General features: G+C 33.8%; 3 protein-coding genes across 3 annotated transcripts in view; all 3 read right to left on the bottom strand.

Annotated features, from left to right (window-relative positions):
* Positions 1–436: 436 nt before the first annotated feature.
* LOC111386860 (BTB/POZ domain-containing protein At5g17580-like) lies at positions 437–2569 on the bottom strand. Its single transcript, XM_023011349.1, has 3 exons — positions 2461–2569; positions 2253–2322; positions 437–2084 (listed from the first exon to the last, which is right to left on the bottom strand). Exons 1-3 carry the CDS (start codon positions 2493–2495, stop codon positions 543–545), a joined length of 1647 nt encoding a protein of 548 aa, XP_022867117.1. The 5' UTR covers positions 2496–2569; the 3' UTR covers positions 437–542.
* Positions 2570–7074: 4505 nt separating this feature from the next.
* LOC111378728 (protein transport protein SEC23-like) overlaps positions 7075–20271 on the bottom strand; it is a 27562-nt gene continuing 14365 nt past the window's right edge. Inside the window, exons 15-19 of the mRNA XM_023001962.1 lie at positions 18737–19000; positions 17694–17867; positions 15692–15955; positions 8983–9087; positions 7075–7408 (exon numbers count right to left, since the gene is read on the bottom strand). Of these exons, the coding sequence (XP_022857730.1) occupies positions 7265–7408; positions 8983–9087; positions 15692–15955; positions 17694–17867; positions 18737–19000 (951 nt within the window). The 3' untranslated portion in view covers positions 7075–7264. The remainder of the gene's footprint in view (positions 7409–8982; positions 9088–15691; positions 15956–17693; positions 17868–18736; positions 19001–20271) is intronic.
* LOC111386855 (protein transport protein SEC23-like) overlaps positions 17961–20271 on the bottom strand; it is a 3660-nt gene continuing 1349 nt past the window's right edge. Inside the window, exon 3 of the mRNA XM_023011341.1 lies at positions 17961–19000. Coding sequence (XP_022867109.1) covers positions 18716–19000 — 285 coding nt within the window. The 3' untranslated portion in view covers positions 17961–18715. The remainder of the gene's footprint in view (positions 19001–20271) is intronic.

Raw genomic sequence — 20271 nt, 5'->3', positions numbered from 1 at the left:
TGAAGGATTAGAACGTTTTAAGGTACCAATCGACTGAGATTGAGAAACATTTTGAAGTTGAATTGTTGAATTTCGTTTTCTGACAAAGTCATTAGAAACTAGCTCCTGACCAGGATAAGATAAGCTTGTTCTGTGTCTAATTTTTTAGATAGAGACCAAGTTATTTGTTTGGGTAACATCCTCTCTTCTGTAGTGAAAAACGGCAATCTCATCTTTGCAGAATAGGAAGTTAATTGACTAAAACACTTGATTCAATATCTTCCCTGCTAGCGATGACTACAAATCTCTCATTATGAAACATCGCATCATTCCTCCTCATGCCTTTTGTGTTCAGCCTTCTGTTATATTCATTCTTGAGTTAGATAGCTTCATTTTGATCAATAAAGTTTTATAATAACTAGAGATAGAATAAGCAGATACTTGAAAACAGTAACAAATAAGTGAGCACAGTTGAGAGTTTAAAACGTCGTCCCAGACATTATTGAAATCAGTACTACGGGTTATGGTGGTGGTGGTTAAAAAACAAAAAACCGATAACTCATCTATCTTGGATGCACCTTCTTCTTCTTGACATGGCAATTATGATCATGCATAGTTGTCATGCACCCCAACTTTCTCTTCATTTCTCTCCACAAGCTTGGTTTCTGCCTTTTCACATTTGCGCAGCTGCCTCTCTGAATCTCTCTCATTAGTTGGCAATCCCTCTCTAGCTCCAAAACCTTACTTTCCATCTTTTCCATTTCAGCCCTTGTTTCTTCTTCGTCTTCCTCGCTCTTCAAGAGCCTGTCATCAGAACCTTGCACTTCATTTGTGATGGTTTCCCGAAGCTGCAACTGCCCTATGAACAAAATCTGCACCACTACGCGCAATGGCAACCTTTCATTCTGCGCAGCATGTTCACGAGCTTCAACTGACATTTTGTTGCAATCCAAAACCCTGCATAATTTCTCTCTTTCTGATTCTGTAAGATGCCTATGCTTGTCTAGATATATATCTATAGCTCTGTATACTCCATCCGAACTTCGATCTGTCCCTTCTGATACTGCTATCGACATATCAGCAAGTGATAAAAATGTGCTCATCTTCAAATCTCTGTCACTAGCAACTTCTGCCAAGAAATTATCAACTAATTCAGCCACTTTGATGAATCCAGAAGCATCTGGACCTGTATAATTGCTGTAGAAATTCTTCAAAATTCTTCTTATGCTCTCTATATCGTACTGTTCATCCCCTGTGTATCCTGGGGAAGGTATGAATAGGTCTTTCACATTTGCCTGATCTAATTGCTTTCCAATTCTGATCTCCAATCCATTTTTGCAGTGAATGCTAGCATGAAGTGATACTGCAGATTTTAGCATTTCAAACAGAAATTTGCAAGGAAATATCCCTTTCTGATGAGGAAGCAATCTCTCCAAAGATTCAACTATCTCTTTCTCACCATCCTCTTCTTTTTCGAACACCCATTTCTTCGCATACTGACAAAGAGATGAAGCAACATATTCTTGTGGGACTTTACGCTGAATCATTTCATGAATTGCAGGTTCATAAAACCTCAACGAGAGTGCTTTTAAATCCTCAGGTTTCCACTCAAGATCAAAAAGTCTCCTCCGAGTGTTTGGTCTGTAAACATTGTCCCTTTCATCACTATCATCATCATCCGAAGACAAGTTCTTGATCGGCTCTCCAAGTAAACGTGGATCTTCCTGCACCTTTACAACGATAGATTCTATACACGCATCAACTAGGCCAAGTTTTACTGCATGTTCAAGAACAATTTCTGCACTGTTTAGAGCTTTGATGGAATTGTTCCAATTAGGAAGAATTTGGTGTTCAAAGAAGTAGAGGGCCTTGTTTAGTAGATTGTTAGGACAGTGGTTTTCGGTCATTCCGAGGTAATGAGCAATGCATGCCACTTGGACAACATTTTCGTTCGACAATTTGATATCATAACCATGGCAGAATCTCCCAACAAGCTCAAATGATTCTGGATCAGCAGGAATGTCGCGCAATAAATGAGAAAGATCATTTTGAGGGTATTCTTTCAACAACTTTGCTAGTTTAGCTGATTTGGTGGCCGCCAGTTCCTAAAGGTACATAAAATAAGCAGTTTGACAAAAGAAGTGATTTTCAGAAAGAAATTTTGCATGCAATACTAAACGAGATTAAACAGTATAATAGATCAAATCTCGTCGGCTCATGTTGTCTATACAATATATTTGAGAATGCAAATGCAGTTTGAGGGAGATTTTTACCACATCCAATGTGAATTGTACTCCACGTATATGAAACTGGACTTCTGGTGACAATTTGGACTTTGGTCTCCTGAACAATATGGAAAAACGTCGATCTTAAAAGCTGCTTTTTCCAATTATTTTGGCATTAAGTCCATGCTTACAGAGGGAAAAAGTGAAAAGTAACTTAAAAGCAGGTCCGGAAGCTACGAGGAATGCAGTGGCTTACCAGGTTGGACGTTCTATGCTGTGTCTGGATGCCATTTCATTTTACTTCATCTACTATGTTAAAATGTATCAAACTAGATTTATACAACCTGCGAAAATATGCAAAATCACATGTATCAACACAAAAAACTATAGTTCACAGATAAATAGTGGGTGAGATCGGTCGAGTGGTGTCAGTTATAACATGTTTATGGATTGAACAAGATTCAAGTTGAAGAAAGGATTGCTCATGAATTTTTAACAAGAAAATTGGAAGTAACATACCTTGACGAAAAGAGTAAGTGCAAGAACTTCAGTGCAGATTGCGGGGGATAAGTAAAAATTCTTTCAATGTGGAATGCAAAAGGGTAATCAAACATGATAACATTGATTTGGAATTTGACTAAGTTAACTGAGTGCCGTTGTGTTTAGGATTTTTTGGGATAAGTTAGTTTCAAATGAGATTTTCTTGATATTCAGTTGAGTTTTAGTAGATATGAATCACTTATTCTCCAAATAGATTAAACAAAAAGTAAAAGATTTTTTTTTTTTTTTGTTATTATTATTTTATTTTTCCTGCTTGTGACCCTTGGATTAATTAAGTCGATGTTCTCCCTCGTGTGTTATTTTTTGACCCCTTCAAAAATGTCATTCGTGTTTATGATGCGTTAGATGTTGAGATTGTTTCGTGAAATGAGAAATTTTAAGACATACTTGATACATTCAATCGCAAAAATAACTAATAAACAAATGGCATATCTTTATTTGAATTATATCGAGTCTGACTTCTGATCAATTCAACATATAAAAGTTGAATTATTCTTCTTGTAGAACCGAGGTTAACAACTTCCGTTGACAATGTATTCATAGGAAGGGGGACCCATGATTTTTTTATTCAGTGTGGGCCCCCCTCCCATGTGTCTAATTGTCAACCGGGATTGTCAACCCCAATTATACACATAGCACAACTGATAAAAGTTTTACACCCGGACTTCTGACATGCAAATGGCTTTAGATTTTGCAAAATACTGGTAGTAATTTGCTAGTAAACATTAAAAAAAATAGTTATGTTAAAATTACGTATAAGTTTTTCTAATGTATTTGTTATTGTTTTTCGGAAAATAAAGCTATGGTAATATGGAATATCTGCCATCCCTTGGTGCCTTACGCTCAATTTTTTTTTGTTTTTTTTTTTTTTTTTTGTTTTTGAGTTCTGACCCTTTATTTTATTTATTTATTTATTTTTAATTGAGGATCCGAACTTTTGATGTTTCATTAACATAATTTCTTGCAGTGAATTAATAACTAAAATCAGTGTTTTAAGAAGCATAAAACATGATTAGGCGTGAAGGAAAAATTTCAAGCTTTACGAACTTAGGCAAAGCCTATGCATAAAAAAAGATTTTCTTATTTTTAATATTATTTCATTAATTATTTAATAATTTTTAAAATGATAGTTAAAATAATACATATCAAACATTTAAATATAAAATACTATATTTACTTAATAAAGCTTACAATTAGCCAATAACAATTTTCAAGTTTTCGAAATAAATCATTTTTCATAGTTTCAATTTTCAGTTAAACAAATCCTACTTAATTGATTTAGAGGAACTTCATATATACTTTTTGAGTTTTGAGACTCAGATCATAACTATATAACATAGATATCACCATAACTTAAATCTTATTTTAATATTTATTAGATAAAGTCATTTTTAATTTTTAATTTTTTTATAGATAAAGTCTTTTAAAAACCTGAAATTAAAGTCAAAAAAAGACTTTTTTTTTTAAAGTAAAAGAAAAAAATTAATAAAGCATGAATTGGGAAAACAAAAGAGATAAATAAAAAAATTCAGCTGTTTATGAATTTAAAAAAAAAAAAAATAGTGTAGGTAAGAAGTGGAGCATTTTGTTCGAGCTTTGAGTCTAAACGAACTTTTGAGAACACAGACTAAAATTAGATATCATTAATTAATGTGTAAGCCTTGAGTCCTGTACAAAACCAGATTTGGATTCAATTAGGGTCTTTAATTTTTTTTTTTCAAATATTTTGATTTTGACCTGGTAATTTTATCAAAGAACTTGATATAAGTTTGAAAAGCCAACTCTAGTTAAGATGTATTCTTGAAAGGACAAAGATACAAGGACAAGCCCTGCTTCACAGAGTCTATACAGGACACACACATGGAAGTTGGTTGGTGTTATATTTTTGACAATATTTTAATAATATGAGGCTCACTCCATGTGAGTGTTCTATAAAAATTTTGTAAATCATACCCCTGTACAAATGACATTTTCCTTCTTGAAAATATATTTTTAATATAAACTTCTAGGACAGTAAGGAATTGCGTGACCAGTCCGCGATAAGTCTATTTGTATTAGATATTGAGGTCGTCGATTGCCAATGTCAAGAAAAAGATTTTTCTGCCATGTCACGAAGGTTATAAACTCGTTTTTGCTCCTCCCTTCGAATCTAATAAGACCCATCCTAGTTGGTACCTAGTTTTCCAACTAGTGTTCTGTCGTAGTACCAAGTCTCTAACTTGAAATCCGCATTGTTTGACCCTATTGTTGAAGTACTTGGTTGTCTTTTGCTGGTAGGAGGCGATCTTTAATCTATGGCAGAAATTTTCGAAAGTGGGATTGCAAAGTTGTCGATCTTTGTGCAATTTCGAGTGTACGGGCCACACTGAAGCAACAAACGATGGACTTCCACATGAAGTGCTACAGCTTGGCCTCTGAGATAGTGGTTCGGCTTCGACCCATTTAGTAAAATATTCCACAGCTACAACATGATCTCGAGTTGGGAAAAATGGAGTACATGACTTTTGAATCTTTGAAGAACCCAGTTTGCATATCCTACATAGGTAAAATCAGGGATGAAGAAGAAACCATAAATTTTGCCAGGCATTATAGAACACTTTTGAATGACAGATTCCCAACCCCACCAAGGTAACGACTTCCTAGAATGTTGAATCAATTCGTTTAAAAATTGATACGATTAAAATTTTTAATTACTCCCTGTATTTAACAAATACAATTTTTTTGGTTAGAACTATCCAAAGTGTGATAGATCATCTATCGTGCTAGATGCTGTCAACAATGAAAAATCACAAAGGACTGCGAACAAGCTCAAAGTTGTCGTACAGAAGAGGAGACGTAAAGAGAGGCTCAAGAAGAAACTGAATAACACTGAGGTTGAAGTACAAACTATTGATGATGATGTTACAATCAAACTTGTTCGACAAAAGTGGCCTAATTGCCTACTCTTAGGGTCTGTTGATTGCAAATGTGGAAAACGTAAATCAATTTCATATACATTGAAAAAGAAAAAATCATCAAAATCATACGAATGCATTTTCCATGAAATTGAACAAAAACATACTATAAGGGTCCGTTTGATTGCAAATATGGAATTGAATTGAATTGAAAACGAATTCCAAAAAATTGAATAGCCTAGAAATTGCTTTTATGGGAGTTGCAAATTATTGTTTTTGATTGATATAATTTTCCACGTAAAAAAATTTTTTGATGTTTATTTGACTTTGTTTTACATAAAAATCGTCAATTAAAGGGATAAAATTTACTGGTAATGAGTATGAAATTTGTTAACATTGCCCAAAAAAAAAAAAAAAAAAATCAAAAAAATCAAAAAAATCATCTATCTTTTGTTGCTCGTTTGTCTTTGTTTCACATGAAATTTGTCAGTTAAGGGGAAATATTTTTTTACAATAATTCTTAAAATTTATTCCCATTACAAAAAAAAAATGAAAAAAAAAGGAAGGAAAAAAAAAACGTTAAACTAGGGTGGAAAACCAAGAAAAGAACAACTTCTAAGACAATCAAACATAGATTTCACTGGCATTGAAAATAAAATTTATTTCTATTACCAAAAAAAAAATCAAAAATCAAAAAAATCATCTATCTTTTGATATTCGTTTAGAGTTGTTTTACATGAAAATTACAATTCCCACCATTTTGATGGGAATTGTTTTTCATCAAGAAGCAAGAAAGGGCTTATGTGGCATGGGTTTATGGAAAATGTTTTCTATGAAAAATTTCTACCCTTAAACATGTCAAAAAGTGAGAAATGAAATTTAATAGAAAATGGAGGCATATCAAACATAGTTTAAGTGTTTGTATCTTGAAATTTAAACTTCATTCCACTTTCGTATCAAACAACCAAAATAGAAAACGAATTTCTCGAATGTGACATTTTCCATGCAATTCACTCCAATCAAATGGACCCTTAGCCTTTGATTGGACCCTTAGCGTCAAAGGCCTAGAAGAGCTTCAGCTAGATATTCACAATTCGCTGGAGTATTTTCTCGTGTTTAATCCACAGTAATTTACTTGCTAGGAATGCTTAAGAATTTATACATAGTTAATGGTTAGACATTGTTTTGAAATTGCCCGGCCGGAGGCCTGTTTAGATCAGTTTTCCTTGAACGTGAAATTACTCAAGTGGAGCAATACACTTGGAAAACTAGAACATCAGGTTCTTCGAGCTTAAGTTATACTTAAAAGAGTAGGATAAGATGTATCCACAGCCAGCCAAAAGTGAATGTTTAATAAAAACAAGAAATTGTGCTCAAAACTGAAGAAGCGATATAGAATTTGAGGGATCAAGTCATAAGTGAATACCTATCTATATAAAATAAAACCATGAAAATCTACATTATTAGGATCCCAAATCAAAACCTCAGAGGAGATTATATAATCAGTTGTAAACATAACTGTACATACAATCCAGAGAAAAAACTTAAACAAAATTGGTTGTACTTCATCATAAAGCTAACCTCTGATAATTTTGTAGAGAAATTTTATTGAACCGCTAACCGCTGAAGATGATCCAAGAAGACCTCAAAGCTAACATCATCCGTAAACAGGATATCGCCTCCAGGAACAGCTGGAATATCCGAGTTGTATGTAGCCGAAGGATTCAATTTTGCAAGCAAAAAACGAGCCTACAAATAATTCACTTAAATCAGTAATGCTATCTTACTATTGCTATGGCGCTTTGAGGACCATTTCTTGTAACATGATGCTAAATTAATATGTTCATTTTCACAATAAACCACCAATCCACCACACACCCCTAAAAAAATGTAGTAGATATACACCAACAGCCCATCGTTTGAACTTTTTTGCAAAATTCAGGAATAATCATTTACCTATCTCTACTAATCCAGAAGTTTAAAGCTCACAATTAACCTCAAGCAGTTACAGAAACGGTGGTAATTCTATCTCTTACTGTAGCACTCCCAAACACCAGCAACTTCGCTCCATCAATTTTTGAGAAAAAGAGAGTCAGAAAAAATAAATAAAGAAGTTTCACTCTACATACACTTCAGCAACAAAGTTCTCTTTTATTTACAAATTAACCAAACTGTTCATCATCAGACTGAAGAAACCTCAATTTCTCCCTTTTTTTCGCTCGTTTCTGTAAGGATGCTCTCCTCATTCACATACGCATGGTGATGAAACTGAAGAAGACTGATACAGTAATCAAAAGAGAAAATCCAGAGTTCGAATCATCCTCTGTTTGCATTAAAACCCCACCTTAAGAATTTATCTCATCCCTTAATACAATCACAAGTTTGAACTTTGAACATTAGAATACCTTAAAACGTAAATAAGTGCTACTATTCCTCAGATGTAAATGATTGGAGATTGAAAACAACAGGAATTCTATTTTGCAAAAAGCTTAGAATTGTTGCACATAATTATCTGGGTATTCTGCTCCAACATGGTACCACATCAAATAGTTTAATGCCTTCTACCGTGGAACTGTATGTGTAAACAATTGATTTAAGGTCATTTTTGCACGTCCGAAAGGAAGGGAGAGAGAGGAAATTAGAAAGGTAAAAGCAGAGAAGCAAACAGGTTTCATAGGATGGTGTAAGGAATTTGAAATGAAGGTAAAGTTTGGCACCCTCCGAAGGACAGAGAGAGAAGTATGAGAGATTTTACTGAAGCATGATATGGTAATATGTATTTTAACTGAAGGTACAGGTCGGCCTCTTCTAAATGAGGTAAAGAATTATTACAAGTTTCACTGAAAATACAGGGATTTTCTGGTAATTAAGAATAAAGAAGGCACGGATTCACAAAATGAGGTTTGGAGATGACCATGCCAATCATTTGTTAAGACTTAAGAGACTATGCGACAAGACCTCCACAATGACCGCCATTCTTCCTACCAGTATACATTTTTCCCAATGCTTCCATCATAAAAAAGATGCATATCCATCCCACAAAACTAACAGGTCATTCAGAGCCAAAGGGTAAACATCAAACAAGTTAAAATAGACCTGGCTCAAAGGATTTCCTAGAATCAAAGATTTACGAGTTTATAAATTCCAAACACTATTTTTAAGAATGCAAAGGGAAAATACAAAAGCAAGCAATAACTAATTTATTCTAGCCAGTTGCAATGAGTCGCTAACGGCCGGTTAAATGTAACAATAAAAAAGGTGAATAGTGTAAACAAGGTGTCGATTAAGCCAAGTGCTCATTTGTGGAGATATAGAATAAAGACCTGAGAACCATGCTGATCACAAATTACTAAGCGAGGTACTGGAAATCTTTCTTTAATTATTGCATCTGCATCGTCTCGTGGAGCTTGTAACAACTGAGTGAATGCCTGCAAGGACAGTAACATTTGAAATGAACCCATCAAGTTAAGCTCAGATGCAAATTAATAGTGACAGACCTTCCCCTAACAAGCTAGTCAAGTTCTCCATCCAAAACCCAGAGTCCGTTATTCGACTTGGATAAAATAAAGCACCACCATCATGAATGCCATGTGGCTGCCTAACTGATATGGTTAATTTATTGAGATGTCCACAAGCTTCTCTCCAGGCCAACACAGCCTCCTAATTGTGCTAATTCTTGATAACATGTGTTGGGGAAGGGAGGAAAGTAGATTTTGTTAACAAAATAAAAAGTACCCACGTTTTACACAAAGCGTTTGATGACCTCCACTATATGGCTTTATGAATTGTTTCAAATTATGTATTACAAGTAAATTTTAAAGCACCTAACAGATTTTATTGAATACGAAACAGAGATTTGTGATCTCAATTCCAGAAGAAATCGGACAGTCCATTGAATTTAATGAAAGTACATAATACACATAGTGAACAGATAATCTATATATAGCAAAATATTTGTATGATAACAATAGAATTCGATATAAAACCAACACTCAAGTATTTCTCAACTTTGCTCAAAGAGTACACAACTATGATGCTCGGACTTGAGAATAGGTATCGGGTACTTATTTAAGCGACGGATCTTTTATTTTTTAAAATGTAGGTTAAGGAGACATGGCAAAAAAGAGTCTAAATTTCGGATACGGGTAATTAGGTATGTCTTTCAAACTTCAATTTTTTTTAAAGGTAATCAAATATTTTATTAATCAATACATAATACACGAAAAATGTATTATCAATTTAATCAAGAAAGAAACATGAAATTGGGCAGCTCATCTATATACCTAGTAGCCGCAATATTAAACCAAGCATATAATGTCAAATATTCTCTAATCTACTCTGTTGTCCGTGTTCGATCATCAAAACAACAACTGTTTTGTTTCCTCGCACGCACCATACGATGGAACTCGTGATAAGGTCCCATACAAGTTTGCTATTCTTATCCCGAAACTTTCTCCTTTATGCCTTTAACACGTCTTCCATACGCCTAGGCAACACTCAATCCATGTGTTGGGCGCCACAATATCATACCACAATAAACGAGCAATATCATAATGAAGGAACAAGTGGTCAATCATCTCCTCATCTCTCTTACACGTACAACACCACTCTGTAACATAAAAACGCCTTGTTCAAAAATTATCCACCGTTAAAACCTGTCCCTCACCACCGTCCATAGTAAAAATGTCAACCGTGGAGGCAGTTTACATCTCCATGCCATCTTCTAGGGAAACGAATTCTCTAGAAGTCCCAATAAAGATCTAAAATAAATGTCAACTAAAAAAAATCTCTTGTCAACCTCCACCTGCTACAATCATCCTCTCCAACCCTAATGTGTACCTCGTACAGAGACATCAAAAACAGTGCATAATCATCTAATTCTCAATCATAATCATCCAATTCTCAATCTTGCAAACCCCGGCCAAACACAATATTCCAATTGGAACTCCCATTATGTATATCTAAGACATCATTCACCATGGTAGACGGCTCCAACACAGTACGTACGATACAAAGAAGGAAATCTCACTTTTAGCGGTTGATCTCCACAAATCATCCTAAAAACTAATGGTATAACCATTTCTCACTACAAAAGTCAATTTATCCCGAAAATCGCTTCACCCTGGCCAAATACACTGCCACAAACTCACCCCATAAGAACTACGATTTTCAATTGAGCACCATCCCCTTCCATAAAACCATATTTTGCCCTTATAATTTTTCTCCAAAAACTCTCCCTCTCCACTTCGAATTGTCACAACCACTTATCCAACAAGGTCTTATTGAACAGTACGAGATTCCTCAGTCTGAGACCACCCAATCTTATGGGGGAACAAACTACACCCTAATTAACCAAATGTAATTTCCTCTCCTTCCCTAATCCTCCCAAAGAAACTCCATATAGATCCTCTCTAATCTTTTTCCCACTATCGTAAGAATAGGAAACAATGACAAAAAATAAGTAGGGAGATTCGACAATGTAAACTTTATGAGAGTAAGATGGCTTCCCTTTGAGAGGTACATACGCTTCCAGCCCGCTAGCCTTCTCTCCATCATTTCCACAATATTGTTCCAAATATGTGCACTTTTAAACCGTGCTCATAAAAGAAGCCCAAGATATGCAGCCAACTCTTCCACGTTATCGACCTCTCCCACTGTTATAGCCTCAAATTTCCCCATATTTATTTTTAATCAAGATATAGCTTCAAAACATAGGAGCAAACGATGTAGGTTACTAAATTGCTCAACATCTACATCATAGAAGATCAGCGTATCATTTGCAAATAGCAAATGAGATACTTGCGTCTGCTCAACCATAAAGCCCCTTAACAAACTCTCCCCCATTGCCTTCTCAAGCCTCCATTACAATGACAAATAGCAATTGAGACAAAGGATCTCTTACTTCAATTCTCTGCTACTACGAAAATAACCCTCTGAAGTGTCGTTTACGATAACTGAGAAAGAAACTGTAGAGATACAAAACTGAATTCACTAACACCACTTATCCTCAAAACCACATTACCTGAGCATATACGAAAGAAATCCCTAGTTTATGTGATCTAAGCCTTCTAAATGTCAAGCTTACATAACATTCATAGAACCCCTAGGTGCAGTCTTGAGTTAATGCATTTATTTGCTATAAGTACAGAATCCAAAATCTGACATTCTTTGACAGAAGCATTTTGAAACTTAAACATCATTTTCTCCAACACCTCCTCTAGTCTATTAGCCAAGATCTTCACGATAATCTTGTACACCCCACTCAATAAGGGGCTACCAAAATCAATTGTTCACAAAGAATGAAATGAGTATTGAATAAGGGGCTAAGATGAATAAAATAGAATTTTGGGGTTTAATTTTCAATTATGAGAAGTTAATTATTAAAATGTTATGTAAAATAGAAAATGAGGGACTTCATTGCAATTTGGATTTGGTGGAGCATTAAATAGCACTATATAGAACCCATTTTCATTTTATACAAATAAAACCCTAAACTGCTAATACAGAGAGGGAAAGAAAAAAGGAAGAAGGAAAAATCTAGTGCCGTAGCCTTTCTCCACCCTCTCAGAGGCATCTCTAGGTTTATAGAGTGTAGAAACGGGAAAAAAAAAGGATGAAGTGTCCAGTTGAAATTTAGAGGATCCAACACATATCTCATACTCATACCCATGTCATGTGTCCTAAAAATTGAGAGCTCAAATAAAAATTAGTAATCTACAGAATAAAATTTTCCTTGATTAACGGTAAAAGTTATAATATCTTGCAATCTAGATATTTTTGAAAATCAAGGAAAAAATTAAGGGAACATTTTTAATAGGATCATTTGCATTACATGGTTAAGGCTGCAAGACTTTAGTATTGCACCTTTCTTACCTTTATTTATTTTGAATGAGAGAGCAATATCCCCCAAGAGATTGCAACCATTTACATCACAAAAACCAAGGCTTCATAAACTGTGATGAGTTTTAAGGTTCTATTTGACTATTTCTCACAAAAAAGTCTACCAGTCGCAATAATAAAAATCAACAAAGTTCATATGGAATTTAGGAAGTGATTGCTACCCTTCCATTTTTATTTTTACTTATTTTTTTCTGATAAAAGATTACCCATTCTTTCATTCAAACCTTTACAACATCAACCTTTACAAATTAATGCTTGATACCAGGCACCTCTTCCTGTCGTCTGATTATTTTGTGTTGGTTTTACTGTTGAATGCTAATGAATTATCCTTCAAAAGTGTCATGAGGATAAGGTTATGCATGTGCCATTACTTTTTACATCTAGTTACCTGATGTTCAGGCTGTTCATGATATCCAGCTTTTCGCCATTGAGCAATAGTTGATCCATGAAATATGACAATGATGAAATATGAATCTAAAAGAAGGATTCTATCAGCAGCAATGGAAGCCACATCGAGAAGAACAGGTTCTGGTCCAGAATGAAAAGAATAAGAGATCAATGAGGGTTGAATCATTACAACTGAATTAGCAACATTTTCTCTGTTAAGAATCATTCGAAAATATGCTGTCTCATCTGGGCTGTTGTTAAAGACCTGTATCAGAAAAAGTAAAAAATGAAGCTTGAGAATAAGAGTTGACTGTTTATTATTGTAAAGCTGAAGCTATGACCAACGCCACAATACATGAAGTAAATGTGCATAAGATCAAGGAATATGTTTGCAGGGAGATCTCCATTTTCCATTAGATTTATGTATCTTCTTTCCTTAATGCATATAACTCATTTTTTTACACAAACTGATGTTCTATCTCTGTCTCAGTACTCACAATCTTTTGTGAAATCTTAATGATAGGGAGGAATTATCTGATATACTCTTGTATACCCTGTCTAATTATTTATCTTCCACCCATCAAGTTCATAGAATTTGGAACCTTGATATCTTAGTAAATTTCGCATTTTTTTAGAATTAAAAATTTCCAGGACAGAAATATTTATAACAAATAATAATAAAAGATAAATTTATCCAGCAATTGTCAGGAAAACAACCATATCTCCTCCAAAATCATGCATTCACTAACAAACAGCTTTCCATTTTTCAGCATGTGATGTGGAAGACTAATAAGATGTATAATCATCATTTTAAGCAAAGAGATTATGCAAGGGAATGGAATCGTGGAATAGACTTTGAAAATACAAATATGGTAGGTGTAATTCTTTGTTCTTCAAAGGACATGTTTCTAATACACTTTACAGGTTAAGGAAGGTACAGGAGAAGCATATTTGGTGTTCTCTAGTGGCAGTACTTGAAGCATTTGGACATTATATTGCAGCCCAAATGCAGTTTAATAACATGACCTTTAGGACTAATTCTAGCCCAGTCTTGAACAATAGCCCAGTCCCACTCAATAGAATTGGGTTGAGTGATGAGCAGTCTCAGACAGCAGCTCATTCTCGGTCAACAGAGTCAGCTTTTGGCGAATGACCCCATTTTCCAAGCAAAAACAGGTGAATGAGCAAAAGTCAGGCATGAAACCTCTGAACTCTTATAATTTGTGCCAAATTCCATTGTTCAGGGCTTCAAACACATTTACTGATTTACTGGGAAGTTAGGGCTTTATTTTTTATTATTATTATTATTATTATTATTATTATTATTATTATTATTATTATTATTATTATTTTGCATGACAGTACTTTCATACACACTATCATGCATTGTTAAGTTTGGTGGAGCATTAAATAGCACTATATAGAACCCATTTTCATTTTATACAAATAAAACCCTAAACTGCTAATACAGAGAGGGAAAGAAAAAAGGAAGAAGGAAAAATCTAGTGCCGTAGCCTTTCTCCACCCTCTCAGAGGCATCTCTAGGTTTATAGAGTGTAGAAACGGGAAAAAAAAAGGATGAAGTGTCCAGTTGAAATTTAGAGGATCCAACACATATCTCATACTCATACCCATGTCATGTCGTGTCCGACACGGGTACTCCGACCATTTCGAAGAATTTGAGCATCAAAGGTACACAATACATAAACACGATAAACAGTTACAGTCAATACATGAGTTACACTTCTATAATATATTAAAAAGCAATAGCAGGCTGAATAATTTTACATATCCACTAAAATTCTAGTTACATTCAAGTAAAAGTTTTAGTTCTTACTATGACATATATTATATAGTCCAGTCCATTTACGTCAAAGTACATTTACAGTCAACCTTCCAGAAAAGGCATAAGATAAGTAAAACAACTATCATGAAATATAAAGATAGCTTACAAAATTCAAAAATCATAATATATGATCAGAAAATGAAATTAAACGATATTTCATTAGTATGCTTCTTTTCCACTTGTTTGCACAATTTTCAACAATAATTTACTTAGCGTATTTGAGTGTATTTTTCTGATTTAGACTCTAGTTTAGAATATGGTTCTATAGTTAAAAGTAGGACCTAAGTCGTCCTAAAAATTGAGAGCTCAAATAAAAATTAGTAATCTACAGAATAAAATTTTCCTTGATTAACAGTAAAAGTTATAATATCTTGCAATCTTGATATTTTTGAAAATCAAGGAAAAAATTAAGGGAACATTTTTAATAGGATCATTTGCATTACATGGTTAAGGCTGCAAGACTTTAGTATTGCACCTTTCTTACCTTTATTTATTTTGAATGAGAGAGCAATATCCCCCAAGAGATTGCAACCATTTACATCACAAAAACCAAGGCTTCATAAACTGTGATGAGTTTTAAGGTTCTATTTGACTATTTCTCACAAAAAAGTCTACCAGTCGCAATAATAAAAATCAACAAAGTTCATATGGAATTTAGGAAGTGATTGCTACCCTTCCATTTTTATTTTTACTTATTTTTTTCTGATAAAAGATTACCCATTCTTTCATTCAAACCTTTACAACATCAACCTTTACAAATTAATGCTTGATACCAGGCACCTCTTCCTGTCGTCTGATTATTTTGTGTTGGTTTTACTGTTGAATGCTAATGAATTATCCTTCAAAAGTGTCATGAGGATAAGGTTATGCATGTGCCATTACTTTTTACATCTAGTTACCTGATGTTCAGGCTGTTCATGATATCCAGCTTTTCGCCATTGAGCAATAGTTGATCCATGAAATATGACAATGATGAAATATGAATCTAAAAGAAGGATTCTATCAGCAGCAATGGAAGCCACATCGAGAAGAACAGGTTCTGGTCCAGAATGAAAAGAATAAGAGATCAATGAGGGTTGAATCATTACAACTGAATTAGCAACATTTTCTCTGTTAAGAATCATTCGAAAATATGCTGTCTCATCTGGGCTGTTGTTAAAGACCTGTATCAGAAAAAGTAAAAAATGAAGCTTGAGAATAAGAGTTGACTGTTTATTATTGTAAAGCTGAAGCTATGACCAACGCCACAATACATGAAGTAAATGTGCATAAGATCAAGGAATATGTTTGCAGGGAGATCTCCATTTTCCATTAGATTTATGTATCTTCTTTCCTTAATGCATATAACTCATTTTTTTACACAAACTGATGTTCTATCTCTATCTCAGTACTCACAATCTTTTGTGAAATCTTAATGATAGGGAGGAATTATCTGATATACTCTTGTATACCCTGTCTAATTATTTATCTTCCACCCATCAAGTTCATAGAATTTGGAACCTTGATATCTTAGTAAATTTCGCATTTTTTTAGAATTAAAAATTTCCAGGACAGAAATATTTATAACAAATAATAATAAAAGATAAATTTATCCAGCAATTGTCAGGAAAACAACCATATCTCCTCCAAAATCATGCATTCACTAACAAACAGCTTTCCATTTTTCAGCATGTGATGTGGAAGACTAATAAGATGTATAATCATCATTTTAAGCAAAGAGATTATGCAAGGGAATGGAATCGTGGAATAGACTTTGAAAATACAAATATGGTAGGTGTAATTCTTTGTTCTTCAAAGGACATGTTTCTAATACACTTTACAGGTTAAGGAAGGTACAGGAGAAGCATATTTGGTGTTCTCTAGTGGCAGTACTTGAAGCATTTGGACATTATATTGCAGCCCAAATGCAGTTTAATAACATGACCTTTAGGACTAATTCTAGCCCAGTCTTGAACAATAGCCCAGTCCCACTCAATAGAATTGGGTTGAGTGATGAGCAGTCTCAGACAGCAGCTCATTCTCGGTCAACAGAGTCAGCTTTTGGCGAATGACCCCATTTTCCAAGCAAAAACAGGTGAATGAGCAAAAGTCAGGCATGAAACCTCTGAACTCTTATAATTTGTGCCAAATTCCATTGTTCAGGGCTTCAAACACATTTACTGATTTACTGGGAAGTTAGGGCTTTATTTTTTATTATTATTATTATTATTATTATTATTATTATTATTATTATTATTATTATTATTATTTTGCATGACAGTACTTTCATACACACTATCATGCATTGTTAAGGGATAAACCCAGATCGATTGAATACCGAAATATAAACCAACATATGCAGGCTTGGTGTATTTTTCCTAATAAGATTGACTTTTTTAGATGAAACTATGTCTTAATATTGTATCAGAACCCATTAAGTTCCAATAAGCAATTCAATCTGATCAAGACTCAAAAATGAGCAAGCGAATTTCAAAATTGATCTGCTTAATTGACCACCATTTTGCAGGGGTATGTTAAGATATAAATTCCACATCGATTAAATACTGAAATATAGACCAACATATAAAGATTTGGGTTATTCATCTTAATAATGTTGACTTTTTAAAATGAAAATCCAAGTCTTAACACAAACAACCTACTTTTCTGTTGCCTTTATAGGGACAGTGGATTTTTCTTTTCATCTCTCTGCACCACTGGGAAAACTTTGATAGATTAACAAACGAGCTGGGTCGCTATTATGGTTAATCAATACTAAATGCATTTTTATTTTTCAGTTTTGGCAGTTGAGGATATCATGTCCTCCTTTTTCATACTTTATTTCTCTCTAACAAAATTCTCTCTTCTGCCACATGAAAATGTGTACAAGGAACAATTAATACATATAAATAAGATACCATGTACCTGGACAAATTGTGAACGTCGTAAATTAAACATGAATTGAGGAAATATTGAAAATCTAGGAGATAAGGTGAAAGAAGATGGGGCATCCTTCTGGTACTCCCCAAACCGAGAACATAAATGAATCAATGATTTATCCAACCATCTAATGGGGTCAAATTCAGCCTGCAAGGAATATCAAACTTGGATAGTAAAAAACTTGCAAATGTCAAATACCAAGGTGAAGAGGCCATGAAATATAAAGATAGCTTACAAAATTCAAAAATCATAATATATGATCAGAAAATGAAATTAAACGATATTTCATTAGTATGCTTCTTTTCCACTTGTTTGCACAATTTTCAACAATAATTTACTTAGCGTATTTGAGTGTATTTTTCTGATTTAGACTCTAGTTTAGAATATGGTTCTATAGTTAAAAGTAGGACCTAAGTCGTCCTAAAAATTGAGAGCTCAAATAAAAATTAGTAATCTACAGAATAAAATTTTCCTTGATTAACAGTAAAAGTTATAATATCTTGCAATCTTGATATTTTTGAAAATCAAGGAAAAAATTAAGGGAACATTTTTAATAGGATCATTTGCATTACATGGTTAAGGCTGCAAGACTTTAGTATTGCACCTTTCTTACCTTTATTTATTTTGAATGAGAGAGCAATATCCCCCAAGAGATTGCAACCATTTACATCACAAAAACCAAGGCTTCATAAACTGTGATGAGTTTTAAGGTTCTATTTGACTATTTCTCACAAAAAAGTCTACCAGTCGCAATAATAAAAATCAACAAAGTTCATATGGAATTTAGGAAGTGATTGCTACCCTTCCATTTTTATTTTTACTTATTTTTTTCTGATAAAAGATTACCCATTCTTTCATTCAAACCTTTACAACATCAACCTTTACAAATTAATGCTTGATACCAGGCACCTCTTCCTGTCGTCTGATTATTTTGTGTTGGTTTTACTGTTGAATGCTAATGAATTATCCTTCAAAAGTGTCATGAGGATAAGGTTATGCATGTGCCGTTACTTTTTACATCTAGTTACCTGATGTTCAGGCTGTTCATGATATCCAGCTTTTCGCCATTGAGCAATAGTTGATCCATGAAATATGACAATGATGAAATATGAATCTAAAAGAAGGATTCTATCAGCAGCAATGGAAGCCACATCGAGAAGAACAGGTTCTGGTCCAGAATGAAAAGAATAAGAGATCAATGAGGGTTGAATCATTACAACTGAATTAGCAACATTTTCTCTGTTAAGAATCATTCGAAAATATGCTGTCTCATCTGGGCTGTTGTTAAAGACCTGTATCAGAAAAAGTCAAAAATGAAGCTTGAGAATAAGAGTTGACTGTTTATTATTGTAAAGCTGAAGCTATGACCAACGCCACAATACATGAAGTAAATGTGCATAAGATCAAGGAATATGTTTGCAGGGAGATCTCCATTTTCCATTAGATTTATGTATCTTCTTTCCTTAATGCATATAACTCATTTTTTTACACAAACTGATGTTCTATCTCTGTCTCAGTACTCACAATCTTTTGTGAAATCTTAATGATAGGGAGGAATTATCTGATATACTCTTGTATACCCTGTCTAATTATTTATCTTCCACCCATCAAGTTCATAGAATTTGGAACCTTGATATCTTAGTAAATTTCGCATTTTTTTAGAATTAAAAATTTCCAGGACAGAAATATTTATAACAAATAATAATAAAAGATAAATTTATCCAGCAATTGTCAGGAAAACAACCATATCTCCTCCAAAATCATGCATTCACTAACAAACAGCTTTCCATTTTTCAGCATGTGATGTGGAAGACTAATAAGATGTATAATCATCATTTTAAGCAAAGAGATTATGCAAGGGAATGGAATCGTGGAATAGACTTTGAAAATACAAATATGGTAGATTTAATTCTTTGTTCTTCAAAGGACATGTTTCTAAAACACTTTACAGGTTAAGGAAGGAACAGGAGAAGCATATTTGGTGTTCTCTAGTGGCAGTACTTGAAGCATTTGGACATTATATTGCAGCCCAAATGCAGTTTAATAACATGACCTTTAGGACTAATTCTAGCCCAGTCTTGAACAATAGCCCAGTCCCACTCAATAGAATTGGGTTGAGTGATGAGCAGTCTCAGACAGCAGCTCATTCTCGGTCAACAGAGTCAGCTTTTGGCGAATGACCCCATTTTCCAAGCAAAAACAGGTGAATGAGCAAAAGTCAGGCATGAAACCTCTGAACTCTTATAATTTGTGCCAAATTCCATTGTTCAGGGCTTCAAACACATTTACTGATTTACTGGGAAGTTAGGGCTTTATTTATTATTATTATTATTATTATTATTATTATTATTATTATTTTGCATGACAGTACTTTCATACACACTATCATGCATTGTTAAGGGATAAACCCAGATCGATTGAATACCGAAATATAAACCAACATATGCAGGCTTGGTGTATTTTTCCTAATAAGATTGACTTTTTTAGATGAAACTATGTCTTAATATTGTATCAGAACCCATTAAGTTCCAATAAACAATTCAATCTGATCAAGACTCAAAAA

The sequence above is a fragment of the Olea europaea genome, chromosome 3, assembly GCF_002742605.1.
Source record: "Olea europaea var. sylvestris chromosome 3, O_europaea_v1, whole genome shotgun sequence".
Lineage (NCBI taxonomy): Eukaryota > Viridiplantae > Streptophyta > Magnoliopsida > Lamiales > Oleaceae > Olea > Olea europaea.
This window is presented reverse-complemented; position numbering and strand designations above follow the sequence as displayed.